This window comes from Ascaphus truei, chromosome 6, assembly GCF_040206685.1.
Source record: "Ascaphus truei isolate aAscTru1 chromosome 6, aAscTru1.hap1, whole genome shotgun sequence".
NCBI classification, from domain to species: domain Eukaryota; kingdom Metazoa; phylum Chordata; class Amphibia; order Anura; family Ascaphidae; genus Ascaphus; species Ascaphus truei.
In genome coordinates, this window is record NC_134488.1 from 79,902,518 (window position 1) to 79,923,494 (window position 20,977).

At 41.7% G+C, this 20,977-nt stretch overlaps 1 protein-coding gene across 3 annotated transcripts in view; it reads right to left on the minus strand.

Annotated features, from left to right (window-relative positions):
• Positions 1 to 2,077: 2,077 nt before the first annotated feature.
• CEP104 (centrosomal protein 104) overlaps positions 2,078 to 20,977 on the minus strand; it is a 70,524-nt gene continuing 51,624 nt past the window's right edge. For all 3 annotated transcript variants that reach the window (XM_075604925.1, XM_075604923.1, XM_075604924.1), the window contains 3 exons: positions 12,535 to 12,602; positions 3,571 to 3,661; positions 2,078 to 3,230 (listed from right to left, as the gene is read on the minus strand). In XM_075604925.1, coding sequence (XP_075461040.1) covers positions 3,085 to 3,230; positions 3,571 to 3,661; positions 12,535 to 12,602 — 305 coding nt within the window. In that variant the 3' untranslated portion in view covers positions 2,078 to 3,084. The remainder of the gene's footprint in view (positions 3,231 to 3,570; positions 3,662 to 12,534; positions 12,603 to 20,977) is intronic.

Consider the following 20,977-nt stretch of genomic DNA (forward strand, 5'->3'; position numbering starts at 1 on the left):
TGAATGGTTTTGAAGCAAAAGGTGCTTGTGCTTGTTGTTATAAGCTTCACATCTATTTACTATCTATATAGGTTAGTTAATACCTACTATTGATAGATAGATATATTTATATAATTTTGGTTTTCTGCTTGGGTTCAGGGCCTTAACATATCTTCATCCACACTTCACACATTCTCTGTGTATGCTGTAAGTACAACTGGTCATACACAGTATCAACTTCACCCGCAGAGTCTGCACTTTACTTCGTCCGGGTGGTCATTATAAATCCCCACTTGTTTTTCTCAAACCCGCAGACCTTTCAGTGTCTGACTGCACTCTCCACCATATGTGGCAAACGGCTCCCTTTGTGTAGCGCTGCTGTTTGCCCAGGCGCTTCGCGGCACAGTCTTCTAGGGTTAAGTTTGTAGAAAAGAAGGACAAACGTGAATACACACAAGAGGCACTCAGCCCTCAACCTTCAGCCGTTTATTTTTCCATTAGTGACACTAAACATTTCAAACACTGTCACTTTAAGAAACAAAAAAATCATGTGCGTGCGTTTGAGTGTGTGCGTCAGTCTGTATATAGACACCTACCTACCCACCCACATTTCAGTCAGTCAGTCACTCACCCACCAAGTGTGAGTCAGTAACCCACCCTCTCTCTCTCTATCACCCGCTCTCTCTCCCACTGTCACCCACTCTCTCTGTCACCCACAATCTGGATATCTTATTTATCCTATATATCTTAACTGCCCTCTCTCTCTATCACCCGCTCTCTCTCCCACTGTCACCCACTCTCTCTGTCACCCACAATCTGGATATCTTATTTATCCTATATATCTTAACTGCCCTATAGCTACACCGAAATAACCTATAGTAATTTCTTCCAGATCTGACTCTCAAGCTTCACAAGGGAGACACCTGAATCCCCCCGAACTCAGAAGACAGGTAGGGAACACCTCCCCTCCAACATATAACATTGCGGGAATAAGGGTACCTGGACATTGAGAGACTCCGGATCATGTAAGATCCCAGGTGGGATTGCTTCTTTAGAAATTGTGAAGCGGGGGCATCCCCACTGGTCAAGGGGTTCAGGAAACTAATCATTCACATGTGGCTTTTTTTCTTTCTTGTAGATCTGACACACGCACAAACACAAACACACACACACACGTAACAATGTAACAAGGACTAATTGTAGTAAAGTATAAATGTAATACAATAAATAAACTCATGTCAAAAACGAATGTTATTAGTTCTTACTAGGAATTTAGTCAATTTCTTTTTTTAAAAGTAGGGTGGCGAGTAGATTTTTTGTTCGGCTAGTAGATTTATGGGTGATTTGTCAACCACTGCGCATTTATATATATATATATTATACACACACACGCATTATGAGTGCATGCAATTTGGGGACTTGCTGACACACTATCTCCATCTGGATCTGGTGTTAGTCGGCGTTGTTATTGTTACTTGTTATTTCCCCTAGTGCACCACTCCTATTGTTTTCCTATTTTTAAGTGCTGGTATCCACCTCTCGTGTCTTAAGCCAGCGCTGCGCAAACTTTTTCAGCTGCGGCCCCATTCATGGGAGCCGCAGCATTCGCGCCCCCCCTCCCCCGAAGCCACAGCTTCAAATGACGTTGCGGGTCACGTCACCCTACCGCGTAATTTGACGCGCTTTGCCATGGCGACACATGACTCTGTTGCCACGGCGACGTGTCGCCGAAGACTCGGCTGCCAGTAGTTAAGTGAGGTAACAGAGATCTCACACCTCCCCCGGCTTAAACTAAATGCCTGGGGGAAGAGCGCGGGGCCTCTGTAACAGCCCGCACCCCCTTGCAAATTCTCCCGCCCCCACAGTTTTAGCAATAGGGTAATTTGCTGTCTGCCATATACCAACCATCAGCAGAATGTGTTTTTTATTTTAAGTCCTTAAAAGAGGCTTTGGTAAATTTCACCAGACACTTTTTAATACAACATACACTACAACATTTCTCTCTGGCAAGTTTGATGTTCTATAGTAGTTATAAATGTAGCTTGTGTAGGATATATAAAGACTGGCAGAGAAATAAAGGGCACACAAAATCAATAAGTAAACTCTTTGAAAAATATGTGTTTTATCATGGATTTACACTCTGCTTAAATGAGAACACATAATTAAAAAGCAAATCACAGCCATGCAAATATTGAATAACTTGCCTAGGTTTTAAATCATCTGCCAGAGAAGCCTATTTCCATTTGCTTTGCAATGCTTTTCAAGGAAGGCTTTCCTGCCTTCTGTAAGGGAGCTGGGATATTAGCATTATGCTGAATGTGCAACTGTAATTGTATTATTGTGTTCATCAAAAAGGTGTCTTGTAAATTGCCTGGCTTCTTTACCCCCCCTCAATGTTGGAGAGCCCATCAACAACACGTTGTGAGCCCCCCAGTCATGAAAGGATTTAAGCTATTTCATAAAAGGCAAGATACTATTAAGAACTTGACAATTGGTCCAATGATCTCACTTTCCCTATAAGAAATATATTAATAGATCCAGTCTTCTTAGACTTTGGCCCACGTTCAGTATGCTTGTCGTCTTCTCCTAAACTGGGAAGATTTTAGTTCCACTCGCTTAAATAGGTCTAAAATATTCCAACAAGAAGACAGCTTCCCTACATATTGAATAAGGCGCCTTGGTCTTGAATGTTCTCCTGCGTCGGACTTCTCACATACACAATCAGTCAAGTTACACATGATACCTCTTATTCTAATCTACAGACCAAACTAATGCAGGTTCTGTCTTATAAAGTGTATTTTACATTTAGTTAAAATCAAGAAAAAAAAATATGGAGGCACCACTTGTAAACGTTGATTTCTGTCTTTTGGCCAGTCACCAGCTTCTGTACAATGTGATTAAATAAAATATATAAAACACAGCTTAAAAATCAGTATGAAATAGAAGGGTTAAAACATGCTATTGCTAATGAAAACAGTAGCTGCAGTGGATGATACATATGGAAAGAGTGATTCCTGCTCTAGTACACTTTTGGGAGACAGTCAAATTAGTCTCCGACTAATACTCGCTCTATATAATTTTAAAAGCATTAGTCAGTCTCTTCTGTCATCGTTTTGGTGGTGCTTTGCTTGCAGTTTTATTCATTCCGGCTCTCGGGGCTGGAATTTTACTCCCGACAACGGGTGCGCGCAGTTTTGCTCCAGTGGTGCCTGTTTTAGTTATGGTCAATCCCCCCGCTTTAGCTGCTCCTGCTGCATACAAAATACAAGTAAACCATCAAAGTATTAGCAACTAAAGATTTCACATATGAAGAGGATGCCAACAAGTCTAAATTACATACTGAAGGATTGGCACCAAGTACGAAGTGGAGATGTTTAGCTGTGCAGCATACTTGCATTAAAACAGAAATTACATACAGTATATGCTATGCTACTTTACATTATGTTGATCTGACAATCTAATTACAGTTAATTGTATTTATTTTTAAACATAACCTTTCTAAAGACAACTGCAGAATTGCTGTATGTCACAATAGTTCTGAATGACACTCAGTTGACATATTGTATACAAGTTAATGCTGAAATATCATACCGTGTGGCCGCATCTGTGTTCTTTGAAGGGTCTGAGTCCTACGAGGATTCATTTTACACCCATCCTTCCCCATGAGGTGAGATTTCCAGGCCTACAGTTAAACGAGAGCACATTAGGGCCATATTACCAAGCGGGGCTATTCCATAAGACACATTACAACACTGAAAAACACCTTACCGCCCATTCCCTTGAATAGGCCGTAATACATCTTCCAGCACCACAAGGTTACTTGAGGAAAAGCACTGCAACTTAATACAAATCATTAAACAAGAGACGAAGTTGTGGGAGAAACTGGCATATCGGTGGGATCCAGTATAGCAGAATTACAGATCATACATTTTATTTTCAAAACAAAGAAAAGGCCCAACAGTACCAACACATTCCTGTAAGTAATATGTACAGAAAGACACAGAACAGAAATAGGGGGGCAGAAGAGAAAACAGAAATTAAAAGAAGCACACGTTTTGGGAACATTACTAGTCCATACAACTGATGGATGGAGTTATCCAAAATGTGGTCAAATAAATGTTATTTGACCACTGGTGGCTGTGATCAACAGAGGTGACAGACTGGATTTCTTGTTGATGTGGGATAATGGTCAATACATAGAATTTAAAAAGAAGATAAAGGTTGCACATGAATATGATGTCTCGGCTGCAAACAAACAATAAAAATGATAAACTCATAGTCGTACTTAATGGTCACATATATCGTTCTACTTTATACATTTACATTCTGGAAAAATTATTACACTTAGGGGATGTCGAATCATTTTCATCTTGCGTCTTTGCATAAATGTTTCATGGTCTTTGCTCCAGTTTTTGCGCTAATGCGACACCTTGCAATTAAGGGTGTGGCAATAAGAGTCAGTATTTGCGTAAAAATAGTGGAAAAGCAATCTGTTACATTTGACACAAACACAAGTACAAAATGAAGAAGTGTGTCAAAACAAACACCTCTTTGTGCTTTTCTTACATCACCCCCTTGCAGTTTGCAACTGATTGACGCCAACAATAATATGCAACTGGTTTGTCAGTCGAATATTGAACTAAATCATTTTGCATTTCATTTTCTTAGTATTATTTTAATATAAAACTGGATCTAGTGGTAAAGATAGTACATTAATGAAAGTCCGGGGAATTATTTTGGCGAGCGATGTATATTTTCAGAAAATATTACCCTGCTGGGAATTGTGAGATCAGTAGTTGGAAGTGGTGTTTATCAGACAAACGTCAGGACAGAAATGAAGCAAAAGCGACATAATGGTTTTTATCCAAACACTGTTTAAATACACATTAAAATTGCAAGCCTTCTAATGAACTAGAAAAAAAAAAGATTTATGTTAGAATTATTTATTTAAAAAAAAAAGGTGTTGGGTATTAAGGCTCAATAAATACTTCTACTAAATTTAAAAAAAACAACACACAAATGTCTTTGGGTTGCATCCACTGCAAAGTTAAGAACTGAGCGAGACTGTGGGTGTGTTTTTGTTTAAAAATGGGGGCCATTTTAAGCAGAAAAAGACCAGTAATAACCCATTTATTTTGGTTGTGCCAAAAAAAAAAAAAAAAAAAAAAACTTTTTTTTTTACATATTTATATATTTTATTAAAACAAATAGAAATACCACTTGAAAGCACATTCTCAGACAGGTTCGCAAACCTGCCTTTCCCCATTATCTCTTAGCATACAAAGCTTCCACTGCAGCCAGGGATTCTGGGTAATGACATGCAAATGAGCACATACTGTCACTTTTTGCTTCTTGTCCATTTCAACATGGACCCCTATAAGCTTATACCTGCCACATTACACAGTTTTTCAGCACAGCCTGGGTTACAGAAGTGCCTAGCCAGTAAATCTACTCACAGACAGCTGTTTCAACATTTTTGGTCTCATCTGTGTGAGGTTGGTTACTGGCGATGCAAAGTGAAGTTAGTAGTGGGCAGTAAAACAAACAGGTTGAAACTGGTGTCTGTGACAATCCCCGGCTGCAGGGGAAGCAATGTACGCTAAGAGATAATGGGGAAAGGCAGGGTTGCAGACCTGTCCGAGACGTGAATGTGCTCACAAATAGTATGTTTCTTTGCTGTACCCTGGGGTGGAGTGTTTTTGTTACTTTTTTACTCACCATAATTTATTTTGTATCATATTCAAACATGAAACGAGAGGGCTGTGTTCGCAAACAAGATTAAGAGTAGCAGTAGGAATCACCTTATTTTCTGAACCTTGTGGGCAACATTTCTAATCTGCGTCCTGTCCTCCAGTCATTGAAACACACAGAGTACAGATCACAATGTACAGGCTCATCTGACTGCTGGGGCATTTTCCTCAAAAGCAATGTGGTTGCTCTAAGGCTGCGTCCATACAGGGGCAGACTGCCTAAAGGCAGTGATCGCGTCTATACAGCGTGCGGGCGGAAGCGGGCGCGTGTGAAATCAGTCAAAACTGATGTCTCGCGTGATAGGGCGGTCACGTGAGCGGTTCACCCAATGAGGGCGAACCAGCTCCGTGATGTCACTGGCCGCCCATAGACACGCCCCCGGACGGCACGCGTACGAAGGCCAGGGAAAGCACCCATAGACGCAGCCCAATAGTCACAAAAATGTTTTGTCATTGGGAATAACCACAACAATTCTCCTGGGTCAGAGGCTTGCTGTCACAAATATTTGCCAGAACCCAAGCATAATGGCATTATTGGGAAGCTTTTATTATGAGGATGGAGACAATACAAATGTGAAGTTGTGTGCAGGCAAGAAATAGGAATATAAGCTCTCCTAAAAATAAAAAATAAAAAAGACATGTCCTGAGTTTCAAACTTTTTGTTAGCAGCACTGGTTGTAGTTTAAGTGCTACATCAATCATCTGAATGAACATTACCCATCCTAAATTTACTGGAGGGTTAAATAAAAAGTGACCTTCTCTAGTTGGCTATTCTTCTTAAATACACTGAAAAAATAAAGGCTGAAAATTAACCCACTCCCTTACTGCCAAGCGCCTTCTATTTAATCCATTGCTGGAATGAATTGAAATATCACATAACAAAGAAATCCCATCCACACCGATTTTTCTTTTTCTAATTAAAGAAAGACATGAAACAAGAAAGATATGTTGGAATTTAAGCAGCAAATGAGTTTGCCCGGAGTACAAAATGCCTTTATTTGAAATTATAACTGTGTCCTTTAATACGGGAGGTTTGGCAATATCACTTACTGACTAGGAGATTTTAAAGGAGAATGAAGAAATGAATGAAATGTTCAACTCAATATTGTTTATAGAGGATAATACAAAGACAGTCCTCATGAGAGTAGACTTACTGTAGACAAGTTGTCCAGGACAACCTAAGTCACTAACTCAGAAATAGAAGCTTTTATTATTCTCCATATTTTAAAAGTGCTGAATGAATTCACATCTAAATATGCTGAACGCTTACAAAGAGCACAAGTCCCTAAATTTCCCCTTTTCCCTTAAAGATCCTTAATTAAGACCTAACAAAGTTAAAACATAAACCTGATTTTATGGTGCATATAAAATAATTATTTGGACCAGACTTTTCTCATACATTTGTTTTTTGCACAATATGTATTTCCCCGGGACATAATATGTAATCAATAATTAACTTCCTATTTGCAAGCATGAACAATATTTTTGTTGAGTTAACACCATTGCCCCTTAGCAAAAGCTTTTGTGTGTACAAGAGTAACAGAAAAAATGTAAATGTTGAGATAAAACTCCAACGTTTCCGCAATTTCACAAGGTCTCCGATTTTAATTATGTGGGTATAAATATTTCCAAAAGACCTGTGTGTCAGGCTGCCAAAGACTTGAAACATTTCAGACCACGCAATGGGACTTTGGGAGAACTATAAAAAAGGGCAAATGAGGGCTTGAATAGGAATGTTTTCATATATTTAGGTATTTAAAAAATGTTTAGTGGGCAGCAGTAGCAATGTTAAGTATAGCGTGCGCTAAATCATCTGTAGTCACTTTGTTGCACTTGTTCATTTGCAAACCCATTTTACAGGTGAGCGCTGCTTTTAGAGGAAGAGGTGTTCATTATATGTTCCCACTGTTTGATTTTATGATTTTATTGTGTTCATTTACATTTTCGCACGGTGATCTTTAGTGTTTTTCTGTACAGACGTCTGCAGATTAATGCATGACAGCAATTTATTTAATAAGCATAGATGATCCAGGGAACTACGGATTTTTTGAAGGATTTATTATGTCAGAACAGCACGATGTTTCAACCTGCTATGAGGTGACTGCCAGTCACTTGAAAAAGACCTCGTATGAGGTTGAAACGTCGTGCTGTTCTGACATGATAAATCCTTTGAAAAATCTGCAGTGCCCTGGATCATCTATTCGTATTCATGTTTAGGAATTTTTAGACAGGTTTCCCTCATCCAGGAGCACCGGTCATTGCAAGTATCTTTGATTGATTTTCTTGGTGTGCAGCATTACATGTTATTGTTCAGCAATTTATTTAATACATTTTGTTTAGCTTCTCTAGTGAAAGGGAACATGTGTCTTTCAGGGTATGTGTGGGTTTCATCTGCAGCCCCCTCCAAAAATGTTTCCCAGGATTGATGCAAAACACAATATTTTAAGGAAACGGTGATGGCAGATAAAGTAGATGCCTTTAAGGTTAGTCATATATTTAGGAAGAGAAGGTAAACAGGGATTTGCCAAATAGGTTAAACATAGTAATACAGGGAGACATTTGATTGCCATTACTGGAGTCCAGAAGGATGGTATTATTATTTCTTCTGCAACATAATTGGCAAATGTGTCACTGCATTATTTTATTTACCATTCTCTGGATCAATATAGCCAGTGTTCGACAATTATATACATTTACACGCCCGGGGCGTGTGGATTTAACTTCCGGGCGAGTAAATATTGGCCCAAGCAGCACACGTGTGTTTTTTAAATTTCCCCCGCTCGCGCTGCTATTTTTCCCGCGCTCGCGCTGGAGAAAAAAAAAAAAAGCCGGAGGCGGGTTCATGTTGTTGGGGGAGATTACCCCGCCTCCGGCTCTCTGAGCAGTGCCTTCGCTCCTCCCCCGCCTCTCAGCAACTTTCCCTCCTCAGCGCTTCCACTCCTCCCCCTTCCGGCAGCCAGCCCCTTCAACGCCTTTCTGCCTCAGGCCCCTGCAGGGCCATCTGTCGCCCCCCCCCCTTCCTCCCATCGGGCCATCCGCCCCCCCCTCGCATCGGGCCATCCGCCCCCCCCCTCGCATCGGGCCATCCGCCCCCCCCTCGCATCGGGCCATCCACCACCCCCCCTCACACCAATTTCTCCCGGCCTCCGTGACCGCCCCTCACCACAATCTCTCCAGGCCTCCGTGACCCCCCCTCACCACAATTTCTCCCGGCCTCCGTGACCCCCCCCCTCACCACAATCTCCCCCCGACACTCCAAATCTCCCCACTCACTCCCGATCTCGCCAGGTCCCGGAAGGTCTCCCCCGACAGCCACTGAGCTGAGGCTGCTGCCGCCGCCCCCATGTCCCGGCATGTCTGACACCCGGTGACCCGCAGTGACAGCCGCCGAGGGCGACACCCAGCCTGCCCCCCGCCTCTTCTCCCTCTCTCCGTGGGATATGGCGCTCTCCAGGGGAGACCACAGCGATCCCAAGGTGTGTAGGGGGGGGGGGGGGGAGAGAGTGTGTGTGTGTGTGTGTGTGTGTAGGGGGGAGAGAGAGAGAGAGAAAGAGTGCATGTGAGTGTGTGTGTGTGTGTGTGTGTGTGTGTGCATGGGAGAGTGTGTGTGTGTGTGTAGGATACCAGAAGTGTCACATCACCCCACCCAATCTCCCCCCCCAATCACTCCAATCACCCCCCCACCCCCCCACCTCATCATCCCACCCCGTCACCCCCCACCGCACCCAGTCACCCCACCCAATCACGCCCTCTATCTCTCTCGCCCCCTCTCTCTCGCCCCCTCTCTCTCACCCCCTCTCTCTCACCCCCTCTCTCTCACCCTCTCACACTCTCTCTCTCTGTCTCTCTCACCCCCCTCTCTGTCTCTCTCACCCCCCTCTCTCTCTCACCCCCCTCTCTCTCTCTCTCTCACCCCCCCTCTCTCTCTCTCTCTCACCCCCCCTCTCTCTCTCTCTCTCACCCCCCCTCTCTCTCTCTCTCTCACCCCCCCCTCTCTCTCTCTCTCTCACCCCCCCCTCTCTCTCTCTCTCTCTCACCCCCCCTCTCTCTCTCTCTCTCACCCCCTCTCTCTCTCTCTCACCCCCTCTCTCTCTCTCTCACCCCCTCTCTCTCTCTCTCACCCCCTCTCTCTCTCTCACCCCCTCTCTCTCTCACCCCCTCTCTCTCTCACACCCCCTCTCTCTCTCACACCCCCTCTCTCTCTCACACCCCCTCTCTCTCTCACACCCCCTCTCTCTCTCACACCCCCTTTCTCTCTCTCACCCCCTCTCTCTCTCTCACCCCCTCTCTCTCTCTCACCCCCTCTCTCTCTCTCACCCCCTCTCTCTCTCTCACCCCCTCTCTCTCTCTCACCCCCTCTCTCTCTCTCACCCCCTCTCTCTCTCACCCCCTCTCTCTCTCTCCCCCTCTCTCTCTCTCTCACCCCCTCTCTGTGTCTGTCTCACACTCTGGAACTGGATATCTTACTTACCCTATATATCTTAACTGCCCTATACTACACCGAAATAAACTATACTGCTTTCTTCCAGATCTGACTCAAGCTTCACACGGAAGACATCGGAACCCCCACTAACCCAGAAGACAGGTAGGGAACACCTCCCCTCCAATGTATAACATTGCGGGAATAAGGGTACCTGGACATTGAGGGACTGCGGATCAGGTAAGATCCGGCATATACACATACACACACACACACACACACACACACACACACACACACACACACACACACACACACACACACACACACACACACGACTAATTGTAGTATAATGTAATACAATAAATACATTTATGTCAAAAATGAATGTTGTTCTGACTAGGAATTTATTAAATGTGTTTTATTTTAAAGCGGGGTTGGGGGCGGGATTAGGGGCGAGTAGATTTTTTGGTTGGGCTAGTAGATTTTTGGGTGATTTGTCGAACACTGAATATAGCTATACGTATAGGATGATTGAGTTGTCCAGTTAGAATTTAAAGATGAACGTCTGTCTTTTTCCAACCTACAGATGTAGCAAGACTTGTAACTGTCCTTGTGGCTGCAGAGAAAAATGCAAAAACCCACGGCCTGGCGATGGCCACAAGGACAGCAAGGTTTGCGGCCGGGAAGTATCAATGCTGCGGGGGCCCATGCAGCTTTAATCCTTCGCATCAATGTGAGAGAGAATACCGCTACTCACCTTCCAGATGTCCCGTCTCTCTGCCTGGAGCCGTGTCCCCGCAGCGCAGATAAAATGCAGGCTGTAATTCCTTACCTGGATGAAGTAGATGCCCTTATATGGGGTTCTACATCATGAGGGTGACGCTATATGGCCATATATGGAATCAACATAATCAAGGGGGCTGGACAGGACACGTAAGACAGAATGCAAATGAAGATGTCCAAATATGGCCATATAGCCTCCCCCTGATGATGTAGAACCCCATATAAGGGCATCTACATCTCCCAGGCGAAGGAATTGCAGCTCTGCATAATACCTGCGCTGCAGGGACATGGCTCCAGGCAGAGAGACAGGGACATGGCTGCCCAGCTCATCTGGAAGGTGAGTACCGGTATTCTCTCTCTCTACAGATGGCCCAAAAGGATTAATGCTGCAGGGTCCCATTCAGAAGCATGAACCCTGCAGCGTTAATCATCATGGGATGCTTACTGTCCTTGGGGGTGGGAGAGCTGCAGCTGCAACGGAAGAGTGAAAATCGTGGCACAGAGGACAGTAAGTCTTGCTATATCTGTAATAGCAACAACACACAAATAATCAGATGATTACATAAAGCCCCCTGTAATTGCACTCTAGGTAGGTGACATTATGGGAACAATGTCATCTATTAGGAGGCCACTAATAAGCCTATTCCCTTAATAGGGTAAGCCGCAAAGGTCACACTCAAATGAAAATAAAAAACTTTTAATCAATATTGTTAAAAACGACGAGACACCATAAAAATGCATACACAATGCATGATAAAATCCCCAAATGTGTATAGGCACGAAAACGGGCAGGGAACTAGCAATGTCCAAAGCCACAAAGTAGGCTGACGCAACGCTGCGTAAGTACACACAGTGTATGTGTGGTTGTATGTGGGGTACGCGTGACGTCATCACGCTGACGTCCACGCGGCTTGTGGGAGTAGGCACGATCAGCTCCGGTCACTTCCTGGAACTTCAGCTGTCGGCACGCTAGCGATCCTAATCAGGTTGTATACTACCTCACGGTAGGGGGGTTTTTATACTCCATTACTCACTGCAGCGGACCATTTATTATTTAACTATTTTGGTACGCAACCACACATACACTGTGTGTACTTACGCAGCGTTGCATCAGCCTACTTTGTGGCTTTGGACATTGCTAGTTCCCTGCCCGTTTTCGTGCCTATACACATTTGGGGATTTTATCATGCATTGTGTATGCATTTTTATGGTGTCTCGTCGTTTTTAACAATATTGATTAAAAGTTTTTTATTTTCATTTGAGTGTGACCTTTGCGGCTTACCCTATTAAGGGAATAGGCTTATTAGTGGCCTCCTAATAGATGACATTGTTCCCATAATGTCACCTACCTAGAGTGCAATTACAGGGGGCTTTTATGTAATCATCTGATTATTTGTGTGTTGTTGCTCTGCGTTCTCCCTTGCACCAGGTAGTCTACCCTTACTTTATGTGTGTTTGTGTGGTGAAGCGACGTGCCCCATGTGTATCCTATATCTGTAATAGGTTACATTGCCAGCCACAAGAGTACATTTCAGAAATATGAGCACATTGGTATGGTTAGGTCACACAAGGCTCAGATCATCCTGTTTTCCACATTACCTCCTCTCCGGGTGTGAAGTTTTCATGGCACAATGGACATCGGTTTGCAACCTTTTCTCCTTTAGCAGCTGGAATTAAAAATAAAATAACAAATCTCAGTAACAAAGAAAATAAATAAGGTAAAGTCTATGATCTGCCTGCAGTAAAGGTTATAATGGATGAGACTCGATTTTAGAAATTGAGGATTAGAAATGAATACACATCTGCATTTCTAACACTTTCAACATCTTTAAAGGCATCCCCCCCCCCTCAACAGTTTTTGCATTGCGACTAGTTTAAATGTTAACTTTGTGCACGAGTAGGTTAACATATATTGCTGTCACTTCCAGAGCTACAAGGGTTAAAACAGTGAAAGTGTTACAACTAATAAAACACTGTGCAAATGAAAATTGTATAGCAACGCTCTGAATATTATATATACTTTTATAGTGACAAGGTGAGTCATGTAATAAAATCCTATTGCTTTCACTACAGCCTTGAGATAATTATACTCATCAAGAGTATGAAGCGAAATGTCCAAAGAAGAAAAAATCCCCACGGTGCAAAAGGAGAAAAATAAATAAATAGTGCAATATGTCTTAAAATGTGATCAATTCTTATAAAAAAAAACAATTGCACTCACAAACACGTGTCTTGTAATCTTGTATCTCGGACGAAGCTCAGGCGAAATGAGTAGGGTGCTATGGATACACAGGACGGAGTGCAGCCAAAACACCACAAGATGAGAACACGCTGCGGGGCATCAATAACTGTGAATCCAGGCTCTGAATGCAGAGCAGACTCGCTTAATTTCAAGAGAGATGCTTATACAGTCATTTGATTATGTTTGGGAGTCCATTTAGCCTATTTTAATATAGTATTAAAAACTTTATTACACTACAGGTCTATATGCCATTTCTACCTTTTGAGCCACATAGGAGGAGAAAGAAGGAGGATTCCAGGAGTCCATAAAGTAGTATTGATATACAAGATTAAAAGACACGTTTGTGAGTGCAATTGTTTTTTTTAATAGGAATTAATCACATTAAGACATATTGCACCATTTTCTTTTTGCACCATGGGGATTTTCTTCTTCTTTGGTCATTCCTCACAATATAGTCAGCTTTTTTTTTCCTTTTTAACATTCTCTATAGAAATAATAAAATGTGCTTATTTCTATAAGTAACTATTGCAGCTGTTTAGAATACTCCCACAGGAAGGCCCAGATTCACAGAGGTCGGTTACTAACCGTCAGTGCTACTGATATGCAAAAGAGACATTCCCCATAACAACACATATCCACAGAGGAGCGTTACATTGAAGGCAGGGATTTAAGTTAACTTGAGTTAGATCTTACCTAAAGGTAACATTACTCCCACTAAGGCTTTGAAATATCGAAGAGAGAACAGAGCCAAACGGCACTATTTCCAGTTTTGGGGACCCCCTGGTATGTGAGGTATTTACCAGTGAAGTTACTGGGTTTAAATCTCCCCCAGGGGAAACAAAATGGCTCCAAAATATCGTGTCAATAGGAAGCCGCAACATCATCAGTTTCTACTGGAGTACCATTTAAATCCAAAAACATACAGAACACCTACAAGCTCATATTGAACCCCCAAAATACCCACAACATATATATAAGCATATAAGTTTCACAGAGGAGTGCTACTGAGCATGGCAATATATATATTTAAAACCAGAGACATAACATAAAACACAGACAAAGCTCAGTGCACATCCATAAAAACTTATATACGGTACAGTGCCTAAATATACATGTATAAATAACTAATAAATAAAATGGTCTTTTAGTTTAACATTTTGGCCAAATTGTTGTAAGCCCTTGAGCCAACTGCACGGCAGACCACGTTTCAAGGGTCCCTAACACTAATATAGATTCTTAATAACCTGTGCATTGCCAGGAAGAATGATTTATAATAAATCTGTGGTCTGCCGTGCAGTTGGCTCAAGGGCTTACAACAATTTGGCCAAAATGTTAAACTAAAAGACCATTTTATTTATTAGTTATTTATACATGTATATTTAGGCACTGTACCGTATATAAGTTTTTCTGGATGTGCACTGAGCTTTGTCTGTGTTTTATGTTATGTCTCTGGTTTTAAATAACCATTTAAATCTAGTAAGTAACACTGGTAACTATACCAGTATCTCGGGAACTGGGGGGGTCCCTGGAACTAAAAACAGTGCGGGTCAGCACTGGAGGACCCCTGGTTCCAATCATGAAAAAAAGGTTAGTTATGGTGGACTGCTCCTTTAAGCCTATAGTAATGATATATGCAACGGCTCTTGTTTTTGCATATAATTATCCTTGTGGCTATGCATTAACCTGAGGGAAAATAACGTTTGTTAATGATTTTGATAACGGCCCGTTATTAGCACTGAGTTAATAGGCCTCTAAGGATATGAGCCAAAAACTCATACATGTATGTAAGGCTACAACATAGAAAGTAGAATAAAAGGAAATCAGCTTTAGTAAGCATAAATAAAGCTTATAAAAAGGGAATACAAATGAAAACTTTTTGTTTAACCCCAATTGCAATTTGATTTTATTTGTATTTAATGAGATTAATTACAAATGATAACTATAAGAGTAACTAACCGTACTTGAAAAGATACAACCAACCTGTCATTAAATGCACTTACATCTGCAAGCGATACTAAACCAGTATAGCAGTCTTTCAATCGTTTCCCAGTTTACTGAAAACAGTTTAGAGCAGGGGTGGCCATCTTCAGGCCCTAAGGGCCACCAACAGGTAAGGTTTTCAGGATATCCCTGTTTCAGCACAGGTGGCTCAAATCAGTGGCTCAGTCGAAGACAGCCCCACCTGTGCTCAAGCAGGAATATACTGAAAACCTGACCTATTGTTGGCCCTTGGGAACTGGAGTTGGCCACCCCTAGTTTCAAGAGTTGTATAAAATACTTTAACAGAAAATCCTAATTTAAACAGAAGTTCCTTCTATCGTTAACTTTTTTTTTTTTACATTTTTTTACATTCTTGTATGCCATGTCATTTTTAATATCACTATTGTATCACTTACAATTAGCAAGGAAACAGCACCAGCCACAGGACAGTAATCTTGAGTGGTGCCATGTTGCTTGCTGACTACGCAGGTGCAATATATATGGTCTATTTTATTTTTGCGGGATAATCATAAAACACAGGAACAGAGGAAACGAACAGGACACAAATCTCAATACAAGTCACAATTCCAAGTTACTACACGGAGTCCAAAAAGCTTTCCACTGCATAAATGCAGCTGCAGTGACTGATGGATAATGGTCTTCCATTCAGGACCCAGTTAGAAGACATTGGCCCATATTACCTAAGCAGTGCTATTCCATAAAACACTTTCCAGGGCCGAAATGAGTTCTGCTTAATAAATACGAGCTATTATGTTAAAATCACAAACATGTAAAGAAGGGCCATTTGTGTGCTCTGCGGTTCATGTAAAACAACCTTCTTGCTGATCCTAAAAAAGACTGGCATCATTTGCACACAAGAAGATAAACAGTATACAGACTCCAGTAAGGACTCCACCTCTTTGTTCACACTACTGGCTTTAATTGCTCCATTCACACTCACTCTACCACAGCCTGTCTTACTCTATAAAATAGTAAATAATGTGTAGGAATTTTATGTATGCCTTAATGTACCGTTGAACATATAGGCCCTGTCCTGTAGATGATTCTAGTGCCTTTCAATAGAACTGGTGGTATATTGAATAGGGGTCACAGATTCACAAGTGAGCTCAAGTAAAAGAATGGTCATGAAGCTGTAGGAACCGAGGGTCACATGAGAGATACCCACGCTGAAGAGTCTGTAGTGATATGTTACATAGTAGATGAGGCTGGAAAAAAAAGTGTTTGCGGAGCACGCACATTTTAAATTAAACTTCTTGTGTTTTGTCACAAAAATTGTATTTGTGATGATGTTTTTAATTAAAAATCAAAATACAATTTCAGTACCAAAATGCAAAGAAGTTTGACTTAGAATGCGTGTGCGTGGCACACACCCGTTTGAACTATTTGCACGTCGATATGAATAGTAACTGTGAATTCCTTGTGTGCGTGTGTTTGTGTGTCTGTCTCTGTGTGTCTGTGTGTCTGTGTGCTGCATCTGTGCAAGCGTGCCGAGCTGGTGCCTACTGCGCAAGTGCGTCCATACGGCGGAAACGGCTCTTGCGCATGCGTGCAGAGCGCAGGCCTCCGCATGCGCGCCGAGCTGCTAACACTGACAGTCTCTTCTGCCAGCAGTGACGTCACTTCCGTGGCTGCAACTCAGTCACCATGAAGGTGATTTACTCCAAGGGAAATTTTCATTTTTTCATTTGGTAGGTGCCAGCAAAGAAGTTTCACTTAAAAAAAAAAGATATGTCTATCGAATTAAACCCATGTTAAATGTAGTCTACTGAGATACTCATCCTATATTTGTATTGATCCAGAGGAAGGCAAAGAAAAAAAGCCATTTAAACATTAGCAAAGTATGTCTCATAGGGGAACATTTTTTAGTTCTTCTTGGCTCCAGTAACAGCAAAACATAATTAAATGATGTTTTACAATTCTTGTTCAGCTGGTCTTAGCTGATTGGAGGGTGGCTCCTCCTACCTATTTGAAGCTCACCCCCTCCCACATTTAAATGGTTAAAAGCTCACTCCATTGCATCTCCCACTCTCAGGGGAACTTGCTTGCTTGCAGTTTGATTGTGCCAAATCTAATACAGAGTGCTTTTCCTGGTAATGTACAGGTTAATAAGAGCTTCAATCAGACTTAGAACTATGCAACTAATTTTGACAGATTTATTATAAATAATTCTTCCTGGTAATGCATAGGTTATTAAGAATTTATATTAGTGTTGGGGACCCTTGAGATGTGGTCTGCTGTGTAGTGGCTCAAGGGCTTACAGCACTTTGGCCAAAATGTTAAACTAAAAGACCATTTTATTTAATAGATATCTATACATATATATTTAGGCACTGTACCATGTATAAGTTTCACTGGATGTGCACTGAGCTCTGTCTGTGTTTCATGTTCTGTCTCTGGTTTTAAATCCAGTAACAGCAATCAGATTTCTCCCAGGATCAACATCCTTCCTATGTTTAACTTATTTGGTACAGCATATCCCTGCATACTGTACATTTCCTGTCTAAAAATGTTTAATTTCTTCTTAAAGATGTCTACTGTAACTGCCATTACAGTTTTCATCTGTAATAAATTCTGCATTTTAACTACCCTTTCTATTACTGTTGGTGAAATCTCGTTTCCTTCAAATCTCATTGCATGACCCGTGTAATATCTTTGGGATGAAAGTTCCGTGAAAAGTTCCCTGTATGAAACTTGAATATTTGTAAATAATCATATGCCCTCTCAGACACTACTTTTTTTAATGTAAACAAACCTAATTTGAACAGCCTTTCTTGTAAATCCGACCATCCATCCCCTTTATTAATTTATTGGCTCTTTTCTGCATTTTTCCATTTCCATAATGCCTTTTTTTATGAAGTGGTGCCCAAAACTATACTCAAATTGTGGTCTTACTAAACGGTATTGACCTAATTTTCTCCTCTTTACTTTGTATGTAGCCTGCTTATTCTTACTTCCAAATGCAAAACGTGACATTTACCTGTATTAAACATACTCTGCCATTTACCTTGTGAATGTGTAGTGCTATAGACTTCACAACAGTAGGATAAGTAAATAAATGAATAACCGGATACTTGTGAGGGGACTCCTAAACTTAAGCTTGATAGAAGACAGGTACTGGGTTGCAATCCTGGATGATAGGCTCACTAATAAGTGACGCTGTTGTAAACAGTAATACCAGGAAAATAAAGCATGATAACACCCTATAATGTACCAAATGTCTTAATAAAGTCCTGCACAGGAAAACATGTAGCAAGCGATTGACTCACTCTGAGTGCTGCAACGTCCATGCGATCAACAGGTGAGGGGTCCCCTGGTGTGCTTCCGTCCGAGGGGTAGACTAGTAGAAAGGAAGAAAACTGGAAGAGCACTACTATAAGTATCAAAAAAGTAGTAGAGAGGTACCTTGAGAAAGCGCTCTGTGAAGCGTGAAACGTTGGTAGGGCTCTCCTTTGCCCTTTTTTCCATGACCAATAAATAATTTTTTATGGGATACGCACCTTCCTCTCTACTACTTTTTTGATACTTATAGTAGTGCTCTTCCAGTTTTCTTCCTTTCTACTAGTCTGCCATTTACCTGCCCAAGCTCGATTTTACCCAAGTCCTTCTGTAGAGAAATTATATGCTGCTCTGATTTACATAATTTAGTGTTGTCAGCAAAGGTGGAGACTTTATTAAGGACATTGAAGATGTCATAGAGTGCAGACAGGTTAAAAAGCAGCAGCCCCAGTACTGGACCTTGAGGTGCTCCACTTAGAACTTTAGCCCAATCGGAAAAGTTTCCATTTATGACATTTAGGTTGATATTCCCTCCAGAACTACAGACATTCAATAGCAAATTCTTCTCGCTGTCAGTTAGTATCAGAACAAATATAAATATTAAGAGCTGTTAATCAGTACATGTTGAAAATAAAGCTTGATTTAGCATCAATACATTTAAAGGTGACTTTCTTCTGCAGAAGACTGGAAATCGGTTTTCTGTATTTTGTGGAAATTGCCATTTTAATTTGTTATTATTAGAATTAGACTGTAAATGGTGAATATATTACGGATGACAAAATGAATGTTATTTTTTTGCCTCTTCCTAAAATGATTCCTCTAGGAAGTTGATAAACACTGCAGTATAGGGTAGCAAGTTGAGAATATTTACCTACAATAAGTCCAGTTACAATGACTGGAAATTTAGCAGAAGCAGAAACAGCCCCATTTGCCCTACAACTGGGATCTCCACCTAGCAGCAAGTTTTGGCCTACCCAGTACATAGAGATGTGCAGCTGGTGGAGGCAGTTTCTGTAAGAGGACGCACCCAGACCTCTGTGAATTCAGTCACAAATAACTGCAAGGATTTTGGAACACAATCCATGAAACTGTACAGACATCAGGAACTCTTAGGGAACAGTGTTTGAGACACGCCTGTGTTCATTGTATGGGACGTGGAAGGACTCCAGGGTGTGGGGGTAAAATCGCCTGCCAGCTGTAGGCACTCTTGTAACTAACTTGGCTATGATGCCTTACTTTTTATGACTTCACTGTGGACAAAATGATTCATTTGACAGTACTTACAGTAAACTCCAGTATAAGAAAAGAACCAAATTGACTTGACAATTCTACTAATGAACACAATGGCCTTTGTTAGCTTCATCTTACATAAGCTTTTACATTGCCTATCACCAACAAAGTTTTATTATCTGCAATCTTTAAACATGACATTATCTAATAACCATAATCAGTGCCTAGCCATCTGAGACGTTCATAAAAGTCCAGGGTTGTCATTACACATCATGTCCGCCATGTAACTGCTGAGCTAGTTTGAGGGTCTCCCATCTACTTCAGAAATCAAAACGTGCTCTGAAGTAAACAAACAACTCAAATAATAATAGTAATTATTAGTATATTACGATAATATTATATATTATAGTAATTAACATAGTATTTTGTAGATCAAGAGTATAGCTCAGGCTGTTTTATTTACATTTCCAGGATGCTTGAAGTTATATCAGGATTGTATATCCTCTACATGTTGGCACAGCAGTGTTCAGACCTCTCTATATTTTTTTTGATGTCAAACTTTTGATGTCAATCTCACAAAACAAAGAAGGCAACACATTTATCCTTTAATACAAGAATCATCGAAACCACATAATGCAGGATCAGAGTGTAGACTATGGCCTCGGCCATGTTTACCGCTTGCTGGCGGAAGCGTGCTGAGGCGCGCTGAGGCGCGCTTCCGCTCAGCACTGAGCCCCTACAGCCGCAATTAGAGCGGCTTTAGTAGGGGCTCACCTGCGCTTCAGCGCGCTTGCGGAAGCGCAGGTCTTAGGGGAATTTAAAATGCCTCCGCTTGTCGGCGCGACAGGCCGGTCACGTGAGCGGTTCGCCCAATGTGGGCGAACCAGCTCTGTGACATCACTGGCCCGCCCCCGGCCAGTGATGCGCCTGCCCCGGCGCGCCCGAAAGCGGCAACATGTATTTGCAGTCCAGGCTCAGACTTCTGATATGATAAGTAAGCATATCGGGAAACAAGGGATCGACAGAGCTGAAACTAAAGTGGTTCAGCTCTAGGGAATCAGTTTTTAATTCTGTAAAAAACAACAACAAAAACACATGAGTATGGGGGGGGGTTGCTGCTTTCTTGTGAATATTAAGGATGCTGACGTTGCGCCACAATAAAGTCACTATTAAAGTTTGTACTGCTTTAAGAAGCGTGTGAGTAGTTATTGCTTTAGTAAACATGTAACAAAGCACTTGAACACTATTGGTTCTGAAAAAACAGACAGACATCACAAATTCTGGTAAAAAGTC